The sequence below is a fragment of the Lolium rigidum genome, chromosome 7 (assembly GCF_022539505.1).
Source record: "Lolium rigidum isolate FL_2022 chromosome 7, APGP_CSIRO_Lrig_0.1, whole genome shotgun sequence".
NCBI classification, from domain to species: domain Eukaryota; kingdom Viridiplantae; phylum Streptophyta; class Magnoliopsida; order Poales; family Poaceae; genus Lolium; species Lolium rigidum.
Genome location: NC_061514.1, coordinates 170,142,263 through 170,165,285, shown reverse-complemented (window position 1 = coordinate 170,165,285; position 23,023 = coordinate 170,142,263). Strand labels below are relative to the sequence as shown.

Here is a 23,023-nt window from a genome sequence, read left to right as displayed (position 1 = left end):
CAAGGAAGCCATCGCATAAAAACTCAACACTTGAGGAATCATGATCACATATATTGAGGACAGAATGTACTCGTCTTGAAATGACAAACAGGACTGATCAAAACAATTAGGCTGAGCGCTACTCCTTGAATGACATGACCGTCTCGAAGGCCCCTACCAAGGCCTTCACCCTGCTCTTCCTCTCCTCCAGGAGCTTGGCTTTGGTTTCCTCGATCACGTCGTTGCTCTTGGGATCATCCTTCCTCCATGATTGAGCAACTTCGGCCCTGTTCGCCAGCGCCGCTGCCTTTGTTCTAGCCTCTTCCGTTTCCGCTCGGTCCAATTCATCAGCAACCTTTGCAGTGTCGGGTTTGCTCTGTCCACTCGCATCAGCGCCGTGGCCTCCATTATGAAGCTCACCGTCTTCTTTGTCCAATTGCTGCTTCACTTCCTCCACATTGTTGCCTTGTTGCTGAAAGTATGGGTCACGTGGAGGTGAACCAGAAGCAGCTATGTCGATGAATTTCAGGTCGACCGGGTCAGGGAGCTCCTCATGCAACTGATCTTCGATGGATGGAGTTGTTAGGCTCTCGGATTCCTCAAACTGCATTGACGGCTCGTCATCCTTCTCCTGCCTGGTTACAGATGGCTCCACTGCCCTCTGAGGAGTAGTACCTTTCGGCCTTGAGCTACCATCATTTGCTGCTTCTCTTTTCTTGGCGGCGGCACCTGGTGCCCGTGCCGAGGATACCGGCAGAGGTTTCCCACCTCTCGCAGGCCCTGCCGATGGCACCCTCTTGATGCTCGGCTTTGGGGACGCCACCCCTTTGTCAGCACAAGGCCTTGGTGAAAGCTTATTCTTCAGCAAGGTAGAATGCGACTTGGAGACCGTCTTGGCCATGTCCTTGAACGAATTGCTCAGCGGCACAGCTAGCGAAGGAGGCCGCTGTGAGTTGGCTGTGACCTTCTCGGATTTTGCTCTAGCCAGAGTAGGCTTTGAGGCTGGACCAGAGGATGGCCTGCGGCCATGAATGGATGAGCCTGAGGTGGACATTGTCCGTGACGAGATGGAACGGCCAGTGTGCGACAATAAGGGACGGCTTGTGTCTGGAGCGGCAGATGGAGCAGTGGCGGCGGCAGCAGCTGCTGCAGCAGCTGAAGGACCGAATTTGCGATCCGGGGAACTTGGCACTGACTTGGCCCGCCGTGCGCCGTAGCCGGAGGAGGACTCGCTGCTGGAGGGCCTGAGATTGGGGGCCATCTTTTTGGCCCTGTCCCTGCTGGGGTAAAGAGGCTCCTTCTTGGATGTCGCCATTGGTATATCCCCTAGATCAGCTGCAGAAGAAGCAGCACGGGTCAGTTGGGCTTGGAGCTGCCAATTCTATAAACTGAATCAGTAACATGCGTAATATTATGCCTGGTTATTGCACGAACACGATGGAGATGAGCATATACCGAAATGTGCAAAGCTGATGTACTGGACAATCAAATTATGTGTTCTTGGTGAGACATCTAATCGCCGGCTCCAGCTTAAAGAGGAAAGAAACAAAAGAGGCGACAAAAACAAAACTTATCGCACCAAATTCTCGGTTAAAGTAGTAGTGTTGATGGCGCAGGCTCCAACAACCCGTGATTCTTTCCTGGTTTATTTTCTATACTATACTCCGTACGAACATCTCAACAAATATATTCGGTAAAAATACATGTAAAGAATGGCCACCATCTACTAATCTAGATCATCCGTACAGGATGAGAAGTGAAGGGAGAAATGGCTGTGCCGTCAGTGACAAGAATTATTGTGAGCACATTAATGTCGCCAAGAAATGCAAGGAAGCACAGCAGTACCAAACAAGAAATCCGTATCATCACACCTAAAACAAAATAAAAGTCGCATCATGTGTAAGCTACAAGCCTAGGATTATTCCCTGTGACAGAAGGAGGAAGAACCGACGAATGCCTTATCAAGAAACCGGCTCACATCCGTCACTTCATCACAGACATCAACAATCAACGGACGAGCAGATAGGAAACCAACGAATCGGCCGCCATTAGTGACAGGAACCAACCAGCGACATAGGAGAAGTGAGGCATGTTCATACCTGGAGTTTACCGTCCGGTGGTGGGTCGATCTGGGGATCCTCCGGCTGGGTGGAGGGGGAGCTAATCTGGCCCAGATGCAGGGGCGAGGGCGAGGAGGAAGGGGAGGAGGAGAGGAAAGTTAAGAGCATGGCCGGGCCACATTTTATGCCGCGATTTGGACGGGTGGGGGAGAGCGCAGCACGGACCCCCCCGTTTGCCGTGTTTGCTTAAAATAGCCTGGCGGAGCTGCATAGGCTGTTTGCTTCACAGTATCGTTGAAGGAACGAGGGCATCCAACGAGATGGCCATTTTTCTCCTTGGTTGGATAAGATGAGGGGTGGGTAGGGACTTTTTTTTTGAGTTTGGTTCAAATGAGGGGAGTGGATGACTCAATGTGGACACCTTTTCAATTGATGTGAAAAGCCACGTGAACACCCCCTCGGAGTTGAAAACTTTTCCGAAAAGCACCAACCATGGCATCGCCCACGGATCCAGTAGAGGAGAGTGGCCATAGAGCTCTTACCCCTAGACGCACGGTTGTGAAAACTCGAGGAAACGTCTAGCTCGACATAGTGAAGATGTTCCCAGGTCCACCTCCTTCGTCCTTATCTCCGTTGCCGGCAGCCTTCTTCGACGACTCTGCCGGCGCGAGAACAACTTGTCTTCCAAGGCAGTTGCTTGTGTCTAGCTCTCCCTTTGTCCGATTCAGGTCCAACCCAACCAGGTTCCATGTTAGGTGGTCCACCCAGACCGATCCAAGTGTGTGACCCCATGGACTCGTAGTAAGACGACCATGCTTCGAGTCGAACTCTATACCCAAAACACGCTCTAACAAGAGTCATGCTCAAAGCGGAGTCGCCCAAGGAACACTTGTCGGCATTGGCTTCTAGCAAAGCATACCGGCTCCTGATTATCTACGAGTAACCTATAAACGTGATGTGTTGTCCAAGTCCCTTTGCTTCAGATATTAGTGGTAACCCACGGGCGAGTGACTCGTCAATGCTAGTGTCGGCTTAACTCACTTTTCTCATTCCCAATGGTATACGATTCAGTTTGACTAACACTTAGTCGGACAACCTTGATTATCAAATAATCAAGTTGTGCAAGGCCATGCTTCGAGTCATTCACCCGAGAGGGAAGATACCTTCGATCCGTAATACCATATGTGGTATAGTTGCTTTTTCCCTAGAAGACACATGTTTATATCAATCCATGAGAAGAAATTGTTGTGGTGATTTACTCAAGCAAGACAATGTTAACTTGTAGAATCTTCGCCTCACCGGACTTGCGAGTTTACTTGGGGTTTGTGAATCAATAGATGGAGATAGGACAAGGCTAAGGTTTTACATGCAGTTGTGCATACATATTATGGAATAAAAGGTAATAATAAGCATAATTGTACTTAATTCAATTCAGATTAGATTCTTGTGGGCGATGCGTCCTTATGTACTATAGACTCCAGTTGAGTTGGTTATCAACATACTATTGTCCAACCCATTCACTCCAGTCGAGATGGTTATGAAGGATTATTAAGTGATCCACGAATCAAAGAATTAAGATTAACGATGTCATCATTATTTCCAAATGGATCTCAAACTACCACCATACTCCTCCTGTCGTCACCGGGTTTCGCAAGAAGCAACATATTTTCACTAATCTCACCTCATTACCTTTATCAATCATCGGGGTCTTGGGTAGCTGAAAATTCCTAGATTGAAGTAGGAGATAGAGATCCAATCATATAATCTTTAAATGAAATTGAGCAGAACACCCATGTACAATTAGATGCACATCATGTTGTGAGTCTAGGCATTAGCCCTCAGCCCAATAGGTCTACTCACACATGATAAGATTAACAATCATAAACATTTTAAAAGAATTCTTAAGATCAATGTAAAATATTCTTACGATGCCACCAATTGTGATGAGATCAAGAGTACAAGTAGAATATATAGCTAAGGAGAGGGGGAGGATGGAGATGGTGATGAAGATGGCGATGGAGCAGCGGTTTCCCTCTCCTCATATGCGCTTGGTGAAATGGATCTCATGGTGGCTTCTGATTTATGTGTGGTGTTTCTTCTCCGCGTTCCTCTTTCTGGCGGCTGTGATGCCCATTATATATATGCCACTTTCACGAAAGTTGTTCTGTTTGACAAGGGGAAGACGGTGACACATGCTACCGGCACGTCGTACGGACGGGCTGCGGCCGTACTAGTGCTCGCCAAACTCCTCGATGCTTATTTTCGTGGACTCTTCGACTTGGGGATTTGGCAACTTCGAAATTTTCATTAATTGCCCTTGATTATGTCCGTAAATTGTCCATATTTGCACACAGAGAAGTAAAATAAGGGATTTGCACATCTTTGCAATAATTAGTGATCATTCGCAAGTTGAGAGAGATATTTTATCAATTACTTGACAAATATCAAATTTAAACATGGATAAATATGGTTGTTTTTCATATCCATCAACATCCCCAAGCTTAAACCTTGATTATCCTCAAGCAAGAAAGCAAACATCGTAAGGAATCCAATGTTTAAACTGAAATAACGGGAACCTTAATTCACTTACAATAAGTAGTCTCAAGCAACCACCACTTCTTCCTGGAAGCTTCAACATAGATAGAGTAATGGTGAGATATAACACAACCTTTATTAAGCCACGACAATCATAATGAAAAAGAATAACCAGTCAAGAAAAATGATTCTAATTCCTCTAGTTAACTCTGAGTTTACCAAGGAACAAAATAAAAAAAATTAACATAGGAGTGGAGATTCATGTAAAAAGAAGCATAAAAATAGTGTTTCATTAGAACACCCACACCTTAAATCAAGACTTATCAAACACTTGTTCTCAATCTTTGTATTTCTAGAATTTCTGCTCTTTAGTGAAGAGATGATGCCAAAGCTCAATTAGTCTAAATGACTGTGCGGACTAGGAAGGATACTCGTAGCATATTGATTTCTCAAAGTCATCCATTAGAGTATTCCAACTTTGCATATAACGCAGATCCATGAGATGCCAAATTTTACCCACTATAGCATTGCTCCTACAAGTGTTTATCAACTCAATAGCCAAAATGCAGGAGTTTCCTCCATGAAAGATCATTTGTAGGCCAAAGGAGTTGTTAGCGACCATGGAGTACGACAGTGTTGCTGACATGCATAAAGTTATATCATACTTTAATTTATGGGTCAAATTTTGGTATGCATCTTGGTTACCACTAAGCATATTCCTTCAAACAAATCATTCAAAGAGGGCTCTCAAGTCTATCATTAAATATATGGATTTGTTAACTCTATGGCTAAACTTTAAGGACAATTAAACATCACCCAAGCCTTTGTTCTGATTATTTAGCAAAAGTATCTCATTTGCAAAACTTGGTTAACTATAAGAACTCGAGTGAAAGCTTACTTAAATAATTATACAAACACATGAAAGGTTTACTCTAACTATCAAGATTTACGCCCACTAGTATAATAACTCAACAATTACAACTAACTAGCACGACATTTCAAAATTCGGAAGTGAAAGTTATAAGACATACCTTTCAATAATAAATTCACGTTGCTCTTCCGTGTGAACTTGTTTCTTCAAAACTCTGATTAGACCACTCTCTTTGCAAATATTAAAAGCATAATAGGAAAATGGAACCACTTTAAGAAAAAGGATAAAAGGATTTTTTGTTGTTTTTGCAGATTGGGATATAAAGAATAGAAAATTGGTGGCAACGCTAGGCTATAAAAACTTCAATCAAAAACAAACTGATAAGCAAGGCAAATAAAAAGAAAAGTGTTGGCACTTTTCCAACACGAGTGTTTCAAAGATCACAACAAGCTGTAGTACAACCTCATTATTACATAAATAAAATTGACCGCATTTATGACTTGGAGAGATATCCCCAAGCTTGGGATTTTGTAAGCCCATCTTGTGCTTCATTGCAGCGATGAATAGTTCCATTGATTGGACCAATGGTCGAAACTCGACGTCATGTCTTGGGTGTTGTCGCGGAGGTTGATGGGGAGGTTGTAGAGGTTGTCAATGGCACCTCCGAGCGTGTAGACGTCTTCTTATGTGGCGTAGGGGTTTTGTGGTTGTGCCCGCTGCTCATGTCATCCTCCTTGTTCTTCCACTTCACCTTCGTCTTGTGGCTCTTGGTCATGGGGTTGGTCTTGCTCTACCTGCACATCATAATGCAAGTGTCCTTCCTTGATAGAGAATAGGTTGTTAGGTAAAGGAGCGGGGTAAATACTCCCAACTTTGGAATATGAATGAAATATCTACCTTGGCCTTTCTTAACCATGCCACAAGCATTATGATTTTACGGGCCCGTTTACCGTTTTTTTGCTTTAAATAGCCTAGCGGAGCCGCATAGGCAGATCGTTTACGAGTTGTTTGGTTCACGGTATCGTTGAAGGAACGATGGCTTCAACAAGATAGCCATTTTTCTGCTTGGTTGGATAAGATGAGGGGTGATTAGGGATAGCTTTTTTTGTGTTTGGTTCAAAGGAGGGGAGTGGATGACTCGATGTGGACACCTTTCAATTCATGTGAAAAGCCACGTGGAGTCCGCTTCAGAGTTGAAAACTTTTCCGGAAAGCACCAACATTGTGTCGCCCATGGATCTGGTAGAGGAGAATGGCCATAGAACTCTTTACCCATAGACGCACGGTTGCGAAAACTCGAGGAAGCGTCTAGCTCGACGAAGATGTTCCCGGGTCCAACTCCTTCGTCCTCATCTTCGTTGCCGGGAGTCTTCTTCGACGACTCTATCACGCAACATCGCACTTGCAGCGCCTCTATCAGCTCTCACATGTACAAGGTGGGACGTCTACGAGCTGGTGCTAGCTTGTCTCGTCGTCCTCAGGACAGATAGTGGAGGCGTGAGAACAACTTGCCTTCCAAGGAAGTTGCTTGTGTCTAGCTCTCTCTTTGTCCGATTCAGGTCCAACCCAACTATGTTCCGTGTGAGGTGGAATATTCTTCCACCGGGTCCAATCCTCTTAAGTGTGTGACCCCATATACTCATAGTAAGACGACCATGCTTCGAGTCAAACTCTATACCCAATACACTCTCTAACCAGAGTCATGCTCAGAGCGGAGTCGCCCAAGGAACACTTGTCGGCATTGGCTTCTAGCAAAGCATACCGGCTCGAGTAACCTATAAACTTGATGTGTTGTCCAAGTCCCTTTGCTTCACGATATTAGTGGTAAACTACGAGCGAGTGACTCGTCATTGCTAGTGTCGGCTTAACTCACTTTTCTCATTCCCAATGGTATACAATTCCGTTCGACTAACACTTAGTCGGACAACCTTGATTATCAAATAATCAAGTTGTGCAAGCCCATGCTTCGAATCATATCACCCGAGAGGAAAGATACCTTCGGTCTGTAATACCATATGTAGTATAGTTGCTTTTTCCCTAGAAGACACATGTTTATATCGATCCTTGAGAAGAAATTGTTGTGGTGATTTACTCAACCAAGACAGTGTTAACTTGTAGAATCTTCGCCTCACCTAACATGCGAGTTTACTTGGGGTTTGTGAATCAATAGATGGAGATAGGACATGGCTATGGTTTTACCTGCAGTTGTGCATATATATTATGGAATAAAAGGTAATAATAAGCATAATTGTACTTAACTCAATTCAGATTAGATTCTTGTGGGCGATGCGTCCTTATGTACTATAGACTCTAGTTGAGCTAGTTATTTACAGACTATTGTCCAACCCATTCACTACAGTAGAGATGGTTATGAAGGATTATTAAGTAATCCACGGATCAAAGCATTAAGATTAACGATGTCATCGTTATTTCCTAATGGATCTCAAACTACCACCGTACTCCTCCTGCTGTCACTGGGTTTCGCAAGAAGCAACATATTTTCACTAATCTCACCTCATTACCTTTATCAATCATCGGGGTCTTGGGTACCCGAAAATTCCTAGATTGAAGTAGGAGATAGATATCCAATCATACAATCTTTAAATGAAAATTGAGTAGAACACCCATGTAGAATTAGATGCACATCATGTTGTGAGTCTAGGCCTCAGCCTTCAGCCCATTAGGCCTAATCACACATGATAAGATTAACAATCATAAACATTTTAAAGGAATTCTTAAGATCAATGTAAAATAGTCTTACGATGCCACCAATTGTGATGAGATCAAGAGTACAAGTAGAATCTATGGATAATTAAGGAGAGGGGGAGGATGGAGATGGTGACGAAGATGTCGATAGAGTAGCGGTTCCCCTCTCCTCATATGCGCTTGGTGAAATGGATCTCATGGTGGCTTATGATTTCTGTGTGGTGTTTCTTATCCGCGTTCCTCTTTCTGGCGGATGTGATGCCCATTATATATAGCCCCTTCACCAAAGTTGTTCTGTTTGACAAGGGGAAGGCGGTGGCACATGCTACCAGCGCGTCGTACGGACGGGCTGCGGACGTACCAGTGCTGGCCAAACTCCTCGATGCTTATCTTCGTGGACTCTTCGACTTGGGGATTTGGCAACTTGGAAATCTTCATTAATTGCCCTTGATTATGTCCATAAATTGTCCATATCTGCACCCGGAGAAGTAAAATAAGGCATTTGCACATCTTTGCAATAATTAGTGATCAATCGCAAGTTCAGAGAAATATTTTATCAATTACTTGACAAGTATCAAATTTAAATATGGATAAATATGGTTGTTTTTCGTAGCCATAACCATCCCCAAGTTTAAACCTTGATTATCCTCGAGCAAGAAACCAAACATCGTATTGAATCTGATGTTTAAACTAAAATAACAAGAACATAAATTCACTTACAATCAGTAGTCTCTAGCAACCACCACTTCTTCCTAAAAGCTTCAACATAGATAGAGTAATGGCGGGATATAACACAAGCTTTGTTAAGCCAAGACAATCATAATAAAGATTTTATAAGTAAGAATAACCAGTCAAGAAAAAATCATTTTAATTCCTCTAGTTAACTCTTAGTTTGCCAAGGAAAAAATAAGAAAAGCATTTAACATAAGAGTGAAGACTCATGTAAAAAGAATCATAAAAATAGTGTGTTTCATTAGAACACCCACACCATTAAATCAAGACTTATAAAACACTTGTTCTCAATCTTTGTATTTCTAGAATTTCTGCTCTTTAGTAACGAGACTGTGTGGACTAGGAAGGATACTCGTAACATATTGATTTCTCAAAGTCGTCAATTAGAGTATCCCAACTTCGCATATAACGCATAACCATGAGATGCCAAATTTTACCCACTATAGCATTGCTGCTACAAGTTTTTATCGACTCAATAGCCAAAATCCAGGAGTTTCCTCCATGAAAGATCATTTGTAGGCCAAAGGAGTTGTTAGCGACCATGGAGTGCGACAATGTTGCAGACATGCATAAAACTATATCTTTAATTTATGGGTCAAACTTTGGCATGCATCTCGGTTACCACTAAGCATAGTCCTTCAAATAAATCATTCAAAGAGTGCTCTCAAGTCTATCATTAAATATATGGATTTGATTACTCTATGGCTAAATATTAAGGACAATTAAACATCACCCAAGCCTAGGGGTGTAAACGGATAGGGCATTGGTGAGGACGGATGACTCCTCCACAAGCAATGTGAACTCTCTTTTGGAGAGATTATGCTACAAGTACAACAAAAGGATTGCGCCCAAGTTTGGTGCCATGTTGCAATCTGGAGGGGCAGCCTTTGCGAGGACTATCTTGTCCTCTTCATTGAGTCTTGTAAATTCACTTTAGACATGCAGGGTGTTAGCAATAACATAATACAAATAGCGGATATCTGGACATTCAATATGATTACCGTGGCTGGAAGGCCTAATGCGACTCATTCTATCAAAATATTGAGAAGGGGGAGGATTGAGCAAAAAGTTATTGCACCGTATGTTATGATAGTCCGAGTCCATGAGGCAGAAGTAAACATGGTCGGGTGTTTCCCAATACTCGGAGGAGTAGTGGTCATTCCCCACGGTGTAAACCACCGAGCTCAAGAAGTGTAGCGTCTACCGGCGGTAGATTGGCACATCCTGAAAGATAAAAGGGAGCAAAAAAAACTCTATTGCAAAGTAAATTAAAATCATTAGTTGATTAAGTATACTGGGATACACCCATTTGGTAGTTTGGACTTCTCGTCCCTCGCGCCTCTTTTACCGGTTCTTCTAGTAATCTTCAGTAAATTCGATGTTCAATTCATGGGGTCCGGATGCAGCGTGAAGCTAGAGGCGATCTCAATAGCATGAACACAGGTACGACTCCTCGTGTTCATCATCTAAAATTAAAACTTAATCAAATAATTTTTTTAATCCAATAGAAATATAAAATGAATGTTCCTCTACACTTTTAACAAAACAATCTCCTCTAAAATATGAAACTAATCATGCTTCCCAAGAAAGTGTTTCAAATAAAGACCTAAATCTAGATTGATAATGGCAAATGAAAGAGCATGTATTTGCATCAAAATAACTTAGGAATCGGAGGAGAAACATACCTTGGATCGATATGGCCTGAGGAAACGAATAAAAAACGAGGAGAGGTTAAGATCTTGGGAGGTTTTGGTGAGGTTTGGAGTCAGGGGAAATAAGAGATGTTGAAATTCTGATCCAAATAATCACCTTGGCACACTCATATTGCGACCGTGGTGGTGATATAGATGCGTGGTACAGGTGTGCTACGACCGTACCTACCCCGAATACCTTTTCATTAGGGGTTTGACCCTTTATACGGCGTTGGTACGGGTGTGTGGTACGACAGCGTCCAGCTGTACGAGCCCTCGCCAAACTAGCGGTTGTTTTCTTCGTTTTTCAGATCTTGGGATATTGACATGGTATGAGCGCATGGTACAACGACGTATGGCCGTACCAATGCTCGCCATATTCGCTCTTTTTTCTGGAAAATAGTGAGTTTCTTCAGTGTGTGTTTTTGAGGTGGTACAACCATGTTGTATGGCGGGAGCTCGCCGTACTGGTGGTCGCCAAACTTGTTGAACTCACCAGACTTTGATAAATTTACTTTGCAACCTTTTTGCTTTCAACATAATAATTCTGTCAAGACCTCCAAACAATAGAAAAATGATAAATATCACCGTTCAAAATGACCACATCATCTCCCCCCTTGGGAAAGAGTCGTCCTCGATTCTATATGTTCGTCATCTCCATGGTATGGAAGATGATCGAAGATGTTGAAGGTATTGTTCACGGAGTACTTGGATGGTGGTGGGGATTCGTAGCATAGAAAACAAAAAAGTTCCTACCGCAAGAACGAATAACAAGCCAAGATCTAATCTAGTAGATGGTAGCAACAAGGTGAAGATTATCATACCCTTGAAGATCTCTAAGCGTTAACGAGATAAATCTTGTGGTTGATGTAGTCGATCACTTGCCGCTTGCAAAAAGCGCAGAAGATCTTGACGGTGCCATAATCGGGCAGCACCTCCGCACTCGGTCACACGTTTGATGTTGATGACGCCGTCCTTCTCCTTGTTCCAGCGGGCAGTGCATGTAGTTGATCCTCCTCGGAATCCCACCAGCACGATGGCGTGGTGACGGTGGTGGTGGAGATCTCCGGCAACGCTTTGCCGTAAGCACTGCAGGAGAGTAGGGAGGAGGGGAGTGTCTAGGGTTTGGGGAGAGGGGGCACTTGGGGCGTCGGCCTTGGGTGCCCTTGGGTGGTGCGGCTCAAGTGGTGGCCGGTCCCTCCCTCTCCCTCTCTTTATATAGGTGGAACCCCCTAGGGTTTGCCCCAAAACCAAATTAGAGTCCAACTCAAAACCTGCCATATGGGTGAAACCTAGGGGAAGTGGGATTGCTCCCTTTCCTTCTCCCTTGGCCGGCCAAGGTGGTGGAGTCCACCATGGACTCCACCTTCCTCTTGGTTGGCCGGCTAGGGTTGGTGGAGTCCATACGGGACTCCACCTTCCATAGTGATTTCTTTCGGAAGGTTCTAGAATATTCTAGCGCCTTCCATAAATGCACCAGATCATTTCCAAACTTGGAAAGTGACTTCCTATATATGAATCTTATTCTACGGACCATTCCAGAACTCCTCGTGATGTCCTGGATCCCATCCGAGACTCCGAACAACATTCGAACTCCATTCCATATTCCGTATCTACTTATAACGACATCAAACCTTAAGTGTGTCACCCTACGGTTCGAGAACTATGCAGACATGATCGAGAATCCTCTCCGATCAATAACTTATAGAGGGACCTACAGATCTATAATAGCTCCCACATATTCAACGATGACTTCGTGATTGAAAGAACCATTCACATAAAATAACAATTCCCTTTGTCTCGCGATATTTTACTTGTCCGAAGTTTGATCATCGGTATCTCCATACCTAGTTCAACCTCGTTACCGATAATTACTCTTTACTCGTATCGTGATATGATATCCCTTGTGAGCCAGTCACATGCTTGCAAGCTAATTGGATGTCATTCCACCGAGAGGGCCCATAGTATATCTAGCCGTCATTTGGATGGACAAATCCCACTATTGATCCAAGTGCCACATTCAGATCAGTGCGTACTTTGCAAATATTTAAATCACCGTCTTCAACATACTCGCGAATAGAATGAAAACGTAGCTTTATATGCTTCAGCTTCTTGTGTGACCTTGGCTCCTGTGCATTGACTATGGCACCCATGTTGTCACAATAGATGGTCATCGGGTCCAACACACTAGGAATCATACCAAGCTCAGTAATGAAACACTTCATCCATATCGCCTCTGATGAAGCCTCCGAAGCAGCTATGTATTCCGATGCAGTTGAAGATTTCGCCACAACGCTTTGCTTAGCACTCCTCCAGCTTACTGCTGCACCATTCAAAATAAATACGTATCCGGATTGAGACTTAGAGTCATCCGGATCAGTGTTCCAACTAGCATCAGTGTAACTGGATACAACAAGTTCTTGGCCACCTCCATAACAAAGAAACATATCCTTAGTTCTTTTCAAGTACTTCAGGGTATTCTTGACCGATGTCCAGTGTTCCATTCCTGGATCACTTTGATATCTGCTGGTCAAAATAACAACATCTGCGATATACGGTCTTGTACACATCATGGCATACATGATAGAGCCTATGGCCGAGGCATAGGGGATTTTGTTCATATTTTCTTCTGTCGTAGCTAAACTTTGAGTTTTACTCAAGGTCTTACCTGGTAACATGGGTAAGAACCCTTTCTTGCTCTCATCCATACTAAACTTCTTTAGAATCTTATCAAGGTATGTACTATGTAAAAGCCCTATTAGGCGTCTTGATCTATCTCTATAAATCTTGATGCCTAAAATGTATGCTGCTTCTCCAAGGTCCTTCATTGAAAAACACTTATTCAAATAGCCTTTGACACTACTTAGAAGTTATACATCATTTCCAATCAATAATATGTCATCTACATATAATATCAGAAATTCTATAGAGCTCCCACTCACTTTCTTGCAAACACAAGCCTCTCCATGGGTTTATATAAATCCAAAGTCTTTGATCACCTTATCAAAGCGTCGATTCCAACTCCGGGATGCTTGCTTAAGTACATAAATTGAACGCGGAAGTTTGCATACCTTGTCAGCATTTTTAAGATCGACAAAACCTTTGGGTTGTACCATATACAACTCTTCCTCAATGTCACCATTAAGGAACGCCGTTTTGACATCCATCTGCCAAATTTCATAATCGAAAAATGCAGCTATTGCTAACAATATCCTCACAGACTTTAGCTTCACTACAGGTGAGAAAGTCTCATCATAGTCAACTCCTTGAATTTGTCTGAACCCTTTCGCGACAAGTCGAGCTTTATAGACAGTAATATTACCATCAACATCTGTTTTTATTTTGAAGATCCATTTATTCTCGACAGCCTTGCAACTATCAGGTAAGTCTACCAAAGTCCATACTTGGTTATCATACATGGATCCCAATTCGGATTTCATGGCCTCTTGCCATTTGTTGGAATCTGGGATCATCATTGCTTCCTCATACGTCGCATGGTCTTCATCATTGTTGTCTGATGGCGTGTATTTCACACGTTCGTTGGGGAACCCCAAGAGGAAGGTATGATGCGCACAGCAGCAAGTTTTCCCTCAGAAAGAAACCAAGGTCGAACCAGGAGGAGCCAAGAAGCACGTTGAAGGTTGATGGCGGCGGGATGTAGTGCGGCGCAACACCAGAGATTCCGGCGCCAACATGGAACCTGCACAACACAACCAAAGTACTTTGCCCCAACGAAACAGTGAGGTTGTCAATCTCACCGAAGCTTGCCGTAACAAAGGATTAACCGTATTGTGTGGAAGATGATTGTTTGCGAGAGAAAACAGGTAAAAACAAGTATTGCGAGCAGATTTGTATTTCGAGTATTAAAGAATGGACCGGGGTCCACAGTTCACTAGAGGTGTCTCTCCCATAACATAAAAGCATGTTGGGTGAACAAATTACGGTCGGGCAATTGACAAATAGAGAGGGCATAACAATGCACATACATGTCATGATAAGTACGGTGAGATTTAATTGGGCATTACGACAAAGTACATAGACCGCCATCCAACTGCATCTATGCCTAAAAAGTCCACCTTCGAGGTTATCGTCCGAACCCCTTCCAGTATTAAGTTGCTAAACAACGAGACAATTGCATTAAGTATGGTGCGTAATGTAATCAACAACTACATCCTCGGACATAGCGCCAATGTTTTATCCCTAGTGGCAACGAGCACAACACAACCTTAGAACTTTCATCCTTGTCCCGAGTGTCAATGCGGGCATGAACCCACTATCGAGCATAAATACTCCCTCTTGGAGTTAAGAGCAAAAACTTGGCCGGAGCCTCTACTAATAACGGAGAGCATGCAAGATCATAAACAACACATATGTAATAACTTGATAATTAACATAACATGGTATTCTCTATCCATCGGATCCCGACAAACACAACATAGAGTATTACGGATAGATGATCTTGATCATGTTAGGCAGCTCACAAGATCCAACAATGAAGCACAATGAGGAGAAGACAACCATCTAGCTACTGCTATGGACCCATAGTCCATGGGTGAACTACTCACTCATCACTCCGGAGGCGACCATGGCGGTGTAGAGTCCTCCGGGAGATGAATCCCCTCTCCGGCAGGGTGCCGGAGGAGATCTCCGAGAATCCCCCGAGATGGGATTGGCGGCGGCGTCTCTCGGAAGGTTTTCCGTATCGTGGTTTTCGCCTCGGGGGTTTCGCGACGGAGGCTTTAAGTAGGCGGAAGGGCAGAGTCGGAGGGCTGACGAGGGGCCCACACCATAGGGCGGCGCGGGCCCCCCTCTGGCCGCGCGGCCCTATGGTGGCGGTGCCTCGTCGCCCCACTCCGTATCCCTTTCGGTCTTCTGGAAGGTTCGTGGCAAAATAGGACTCTGGATCTTGATTTCGTCCAATTCCGAGAATATTTCGTTACTAGGATTTCTGAAACCAAAAACAGCAGAAAACAACAACTGGCCCTTCGGCATCTTGTTAATAGGTTAGTTCCAGAAAATGCACGAATATGACATAAAGTGTGCATAAAACATGTAGGTATCATCAATAATATGGCATGGAACATAAGAAATTATCGATACGTCGGAGACGTATCGGCATCCCCAAGCTTAGTTCTGCTCGTCCCGAGCGGGTAAAACGATAACAAAGATAATTTACGAAGTGACATGCCATCATAACCTTGATCATACTATTTGTAAACATATGTAGTGGATGCGGCGATCAAAACAATGGTAATGACATGAGTAAACAAGTGAATCATAAAGCAAAGACTTTTCATGAATAGTACTTCAAGACAAGCATCAATAAGTCTTGCATAAGAGTTAACTCATAAAGCAATAAATCAAAGTAAAGGTATTGAAGCAACACAAAGGAAGATTAAGTTTCAGCGGTTGCTTTCAACTTGTAACATGTATATCTCATGGATAATTGTCAACATAGAGTAATATAACAAGTACAATATGCAAGTATGTAGGAATCAATGCACAGTTCACACAAGTGTTTGCTTCTTGAGGTGGAGAGAGATAGGTGAACTCGACTCAACATAAAAGTAAAAAGAATGGTCCTTCAAAGAGGAAAGCATCGATTGCTATATTTGTGCTAGAGCTTTTATTTTGAAAACATGAAACAATTTTGTCAACGGTAGTAATAAAGCATATGAGTTATGAAAATTATATCTTACAAGTTGCAAGTCTCATGCATAGTATACTAATAGTGCCCGCACCTTGTCCTAATTAGCTTGGACTACCGGATCTTTGCAATGCACATGTTTTAACCAAGTGTCACAATGGGGTACCTCCATGCCGCACATGTACAAAGGTCTAAGGAGAAAGCTCGCATTTTGGATTTCTCGCTTTTGATTATTCTCAACTTATACATCCATACCGGGACAACATGGACAACGAGATAATGGACTCCTCTTTAATGCATAAGCATGTGGCAACAATTATTATTCTCATATGAGATTGAGGATATACGTCCAAAACTGAAACTTCCACCATGAATCATGGCTTTAGTTAGCGGCCCAATGTTCTTCTCTAACAATATGCATGCTCCAACCATTAAGGTGGTAGATCTCTCTTACTTCGGACAAGACGGACATGCATAGCAACTCACATGATATTCAACAAAGAATAGTTGATGGCGTCCCCGGAAGCATGGTTATCGCACAACAAGCAACTTAATAAGAGATAAAGTGCATAAGTACATATTCAATACCACAATAGTTTTTAAGCTATTTGTCCCATGAGCTATATATTGTAAAGGTGAATGATGGAATTTTAAAGGTAGCACTCAAGCAATTTACTTTGGAATGGCGGATAAATACCATGTAGTAGGTAGGTATGGTGGACACAAATGGCATAGTGGTTGGCTCAAGGATTTTGGATGCATGAGAAGTATTCCCTCTCGATACAAGGTTTAGGCTAGCAAGGTTATTTGAAACAAACACAAGGATGAACGGTGCAGCAAAAATCACATAAAAGACATATTGTAAACATTATAAGATTCTACACCGTCTTCCTTGTTGTTCAAAACTCAATACTAGATATTATCTAGACTCTAGAGAAACCAAATATGCAAACCAAATTAGCAAGCTCTAAGTGTTTCTTCATTAATGGGTGCAAAGTATATGATGCAAAAGCTTAAACATGAGCACAACAATTGCCAAGTATCAAATTATCCAAGACATTTTAGAGTTACTACATGTAGCATTTTCCAATTCCAACCATATAACAATTTAACGAAGAAGAAACTTCGCCATGAATACTATGAGTAGAGCCTAAGGACATACTTGTCCATATGCTACAGCGGAGGTTGTCTCTCTCCCATAAAGTGAATGCTAGGATCCATTTTATTCAAACAAAACAAAAACAAAAACAAACCGACGCTCCAAGCAAAGTGCATAAGATGTGACGGAATAAAAATATAGTTTCAGGGGAGGAACCTGATAATGTCGTCGATGAAGAAGGGGATGCCTTGGGCATCCCCAAGCTTAGACGCTTGAGTCTTCTTAGAATATGCAGGGGTGAACCACTGGGGCATCCCCAAGCTTAGAGCTTTCACTCTCCTTGATCATATTGCATCATACTCCTCTCTTGATCCTTGAAAACTTCCTCCACACCAAACTCGAAACAACTCATTAGAGGGTTAGTGCACAATAAAAATTAACATGTTCAGAGGTGACACAATCATTCTTAACACTTCTGGACATTGCATAAAGCTACTGGACATTAACGGATCAAAGAAATTCATCCAACATAGCAAAAGAGGCAATGCGAAATAAAAGGCAGAATCTGTCAAAACAGAACAGATCCGTAAAGATGGATTTTATTAGGGCACCAGACTTGCTCAAATGAAAATGCCCAAATTGAATGAAAGTTGCGTACATATCTGAGGATCATGCACGTAAATTGGCTTAATTTTCTGAGCTACCTACAGGGAGGTAGTCCCAGATTCGTGACAGCAAAGAAATCTGGAACTGCGCAGTAATCCAAATCTAGTACTTACTTTACTATCAAAGACTTTACTTGGCACAACAAAACTCAAAACTAAGATAAGGAGAGGTTGCTACAGTAGTAAACAACTTCCAAGACTCAAATATAAAACAAAAATACTGTAGTAAAAACATGGGTTGTCTCCCATAAGCGCTTTTCTTTAACGCCTTTCAGCTAGGCGTAGAAAGTGTATATCAAGTGTTATCGAAGGGTGGTGCACCTACAGCGGGGTTTGGAGTTTTCTCAACCATGCATAGTATATTGGATACATAAGTTTCAGCGTCTTCCTTCTCATTAGTCTTGGGCTTGCTACTCTCATCGAACAAATTTTCAGGAACAAGCCAAGCATAGTTATGTTCTAGTGCATCATTCATAGCTAGGAGTTTACATGGTATTGGTGCTTTGATCTCCCCACCATCATTAATATTATTAGTGTACCTTATTCTATCCATGTACATTTTTTCAAGGAGACCAACAAAATTAGTATGAGAACCAAGCATATTAAATTTAGCAAAGACCTTTCTAGCCTCTCTTGCTAGACCACCAACTTCTCTAAGAAGGGTTTCTAAAACAAATCTTTCTTTTCCCCCTCTTCCAAATCACCAAGTGTAAGAAACATGTGTTGGATTATAGGATTGAGATTAACAAATTTAGTTTCCAACATGCGAACTAAAGCAGCAGCAGCAATTTCATAAGTAGGAGCAAGTTCTACCAAGTGTCTATCTTCAAAATCTTCAACGGTACTAACATGGTCAGAAGAATTCTTCTATATTGTTTCTCCCAATGATAGACCCGCGTCCTACCGGTATGTTTTTTGTGGTAAAATTAAAAGGAAACATGATGAATCAAGTAAAGTAAATGCAAGTAACTAATTTTTTTTGTGTTTTTGATATAGCAAACAAGATAGTAAATAAAGTAAAGCTAGCAACTAATTTTTTTGTGTTTTTGATATAATGCAGCAAACAAAGCAGTAAATAAAATAAAGCAAGACAAAAACAAAGTAAAGAGATTGAGAAGTGGAGACTCCCCTTGCAGCGTGTCTTGATCTCCCCGGCAACGACGCCGAGAAAATATGCTTGATGGCGTGTATTTCACACGTTCGTTGGGGAACCCCAAGAGGAAGGTATGATGCGCACGGCAGCAAGTTTTCCCTCGGAAAGAAACCAAGGTTTATCGAACCGGGAGGAGCCAAGAAGCACGTTGAAAGTTGATGGCGGCGGGATGTAGTGCGGCGCAACACCGAGATTCCGGCGCCAACGTGGAACCTGCACAACACAACCAAAGTACTTTGCCCCAACGAAACAGATGAGGTTGTCAATCTCACCCGGCTTGCTGTAACAAAGGATTAACCGTATTGTGTGGAAGATGATTGTTTGCGAGAGAAAACAGTAAAAACAAGTATTGCGACGAGATTTGTATTTCAGTATTAAAGAATGGACCGGGGTCCACGGTTCACTAGAGGTGTCTCTCCCATAAGATAAAAGCATGTTGGGTGAACAAATTACGGTCGGGCAATTGACAAATAGAGAGGGCATAACAATGCACATACATGTCATGATAAGTACGGTGAGATTTAATTGGGCATTACGACAAAGTACATAGACCGCCATCCAATCGCATCTATGCCTAAAAAGTCCACCTTCGAGGTTATCGTCCGAACCCCTTCCAGGTATTAAGTTGCTAAACAACGAGACAATTGCATTAAGTATGGTGCGTAATGTAATCAACAACTACATCCTCGGACATAGCGCCAATGTTTTATCCCTAGTGGCAACAGCACAACACAACCTTAGAACTTTACATCACTTTGTCCCAGGTGTCAATGCGGGCATGAACCCACTATCGAGCATAAATACTCCCTCTTGGAGTTAAGAGCAAAAACTTGGCAGAGCCTCTACTAATAACGGAGAGCATGCAAGATCATAAACAACACATATGTAATAACTTGATAATTAACATAACATGGTATTCTCTATCCATCGGATCCCGACAAACACAACATAGAGTATTACGGATAGATGATCTTGATCATGTTAGGCAGCTCACAAGATCCAACAATGAAGCACAATGAGGAGAAGACAACCATCTAGCTACTTGCTATCGACCCATAGTCCGGGGGTGAACTACTCACTCATCACTCCGGAGGCGACCATGGCGGTGTAGAGTCCTCCGGGAGATGAATCCCCTCTCCGGCAGGGTGCCGGAGGAGATCTCCGAATCCCCGAGATGGGATTGGCGGCGGCGGCGTCTCCGGAAGGTTTTCCGTATCGTGGTTTTTCGCCTCGGGGGTTTCGCGACGGAGGCTTTAAGTAGGCGGAAGGGCAGAGTCGGAGGGCCGACAAGGGGCCCACACCATAGGGCGGCGCGGGCCCCCTCGCGGCGCGCGGCCCTATGGTGGCGGCGCCTCGTCGCCCCACTTCGTATCCCTTTCGGTCTTCTGGAAGGTTCGTGGCAAAATAGGACCCTGGATCTTGATTTCGTCCAATTCGAGAATATTTCGTTACTAGGATTTACTGAAACCAAAAACGACGAGAAAACAGCAAGCGGCCCTTCGGCATCTTGTTAATAGGTTAGTTCCAGAAAATGCACGAATATGACATAAAGTGTGCATAAAACATGTAGGTATCATCAATAATATGGCATGGAACATAAGAAATTATCGATACGTCGGAGACGTATCATTGTCCACAATCATGACATTGAACACGGGATCGTACCAATCCGGAGTGGCACGTACCCTCGCCGACCTGCGAGGTTCAATACTAACTTCGTTCGAAGTTTCATGATCATTATCATTAGCTTCCTCACTAATCGGTGTAGGCGGCACAAGAACATCTTTCGGTGTTGCGCTACTGTGATTTTCAAGAGAAGGTTCAGTAACCTCGTCGATTTCTACTTTTCTTCAAGTCACTTCTTTCGAGAGAAACTCCTTCTCAAGAAAGGATCCGTTCTTGGCAACAAAGATTTTACTTTCGGATCTGTGATAGAAGGTATACCCAATTGTTTCTTTAGGGTATCCTATGAAGACGCATTTCTCCGCTTTGGGTTTGAGCTTGTCAGGTTGTAACTTCTTTACATAAACTTTGCAGTCCCAAACTTTAAGGAACGACAACTTAGGTTTGTTTCCAAACCACAATTCATACATTGTCATTTTAACGGATTTAGATGGTGCCTTATTTAAAGTGAATGCTGTTGTCTCTAATGCATAACTCCAAAAAGATAACGGTAAATCTGTAAGAGACATCATAGATCGAACCATATCCAAGAGAGTTCGATTACGAAGTTCGGACACACCATTGCGCTGTGGTGTTCCCGGTGGTGTCAACTGTGAAAGTATTTCACATTTCTTTAAATGCATGCCAAACTCATAACTCAGATATTCACCTCCACGATCAGAACGTAGAAATTTAATATTCTTGTTACGTTGATTTTCTACTTTACTTTGAAATTCCTTAAACTTCTCGAAAGTTTCGGATTTATGTTTCATCAAGTGGATATACCCATATCTACTCAAATCATCTGTGAAAGTAAGAACATAACGATAACCACCACGCGATGCTACACTCATTGGTCCACATACATCAGTATGTATGATTTCCAACAGGTCTGTAGCTCGCTCCATAATACCAGAGAATGGAGTCTTAGTCATTTTTCCCATCAGACATGCCTCGCATCTATCAAGTGATTCAAGTAATCCATCTGAATGGAGTTTCTTCATGCGTTCCACTCCAATATGACCAAGACGACGGTGCCACATATATGTAGAATTATCATTTAATTTTTTTTGTTTAGCATCAATGTTATGTATATGTGTATCACTACTATCGAGATTTAACAAGGATAAACCATTCATCTCAGGTGCATGACCATAAAAGATATTATTCATATAAATCGAACAACTATTATTCTCAGACTTGAATGAATAACCGCTTTGCAATAAACAAGATCCAGATATAATGTTCATGCTTAACGCAGGCACCAAATAATAATTATTCAGATTTAAAACTAATCCCGATGGTAGATGTAGGGGGAGCATGCCGACCGCGATCACGTCGACCTTGGATCCATTTCCAACGCGCATCGTCACCTCGTCCCTCGCTAGTCTCCGTTTATTATGTAGTTCCTATTTCGAGTTACAAATATGAGCAACCAAACCAGTATCAAATACCTAGGCACTACTACGATTACTAGTAAGATACACATCAATAACATGTATATCAGATATATCTTTCTTTCTGATGTTGCCGCTCTTCATATCTGTCAGGTACTTTGAGCAATTTCGCTTCCAGTGTCCCTCTTCTCTGCAGTAATAGCACACAGTATCAGATTTGGGGCTAGCCTTGGGTTTCTTAGGAGGCGCGTCAGCTTTCTTGCCGCCCTTCTTGAATTTACCCTTTTCCTTAGGCTTTCCCTGCTTCTTGTGGTGGTCTTATTGACCATCAACACTTGGTTCTCTTTCTTTATCTCCACTTCAGCTGTTTTTAGCATTGAGAAGAGTTCAGGTAACGTCTTGTCCATGCACTTCATGTTGTAGTTCATCACGAAGTTCTTGTAACTAGGTGGAAGTGATTGAAGAACACGATGAATCCCCAAGGCGTTAGGAATCGTTATTCCCAAGTCTTGGAGTTTCTTCGCGTGCCCAGACATCTTGAGCACGTGCTCGCTAACGAAGTTTCCTTCTTCCATCTTACAGTTAAAGAACTTTTCAGAAGCATCATAGCTTTCTACGGCCGCATGAGTTTGAAATATCATTTTGAGCTCACTAATTATATCATGAGGGTCGTGGGTCTCAAAGTGTTTCTGAAGTTTCGATTCTAAACCGTAGAGGATGGCACACTAAACTGTGGAGTAATGATTCTTCCGAGTAAGGTAAACATTTTTAGCCTCATCGGTACCTGTTTCTGCAGGTGGTTCACTCAGCGGTGCATCGAGGACATA

The 23,023-nt window shown here is 42.7% G+C and overlaps 1 protein-coding gene across 1 annotated transcript; it reads right to left on the bottom strand.

Annotated features, from left to right (window-relative positions):
* Positions 1-30: 30 nt before the first annotated feature.
* On the bottom strand, positions 31-2,250 carry LOC124676362 (nucleolar and coiled-body phosphoprotein 1-like). The gene is made up of 2 exons (XM_047212438.1): positions 2,079-2,250; positions 31-1,314 (listed from the first exon to the last, which is right to left on the bottom strand). Exon 2 carries the CDS (start codon positions 1,292-1,294, stop codon positions 119-121), a length of 1,176 nt encoding a protein of 391 aa, XP_047068394.1. The 5' UTR covers positions 1,295-1,314; positions 2,079-2,250; the 3' UTR covers positions 31-118.
* Positions 2,251-23,023: the final 20,773 nt, after the last annotated feature.

Bases quoted from the DNA above. Each gene is read 5' to 3' on its own strand.
- LOC124676362 (XM_047212438.1), bottom strand. From the start codon at position 1,294: ATGGCGACATCCAAGAAGGAGCCTCTTTACCCCAGCAGGGACAGGGCC.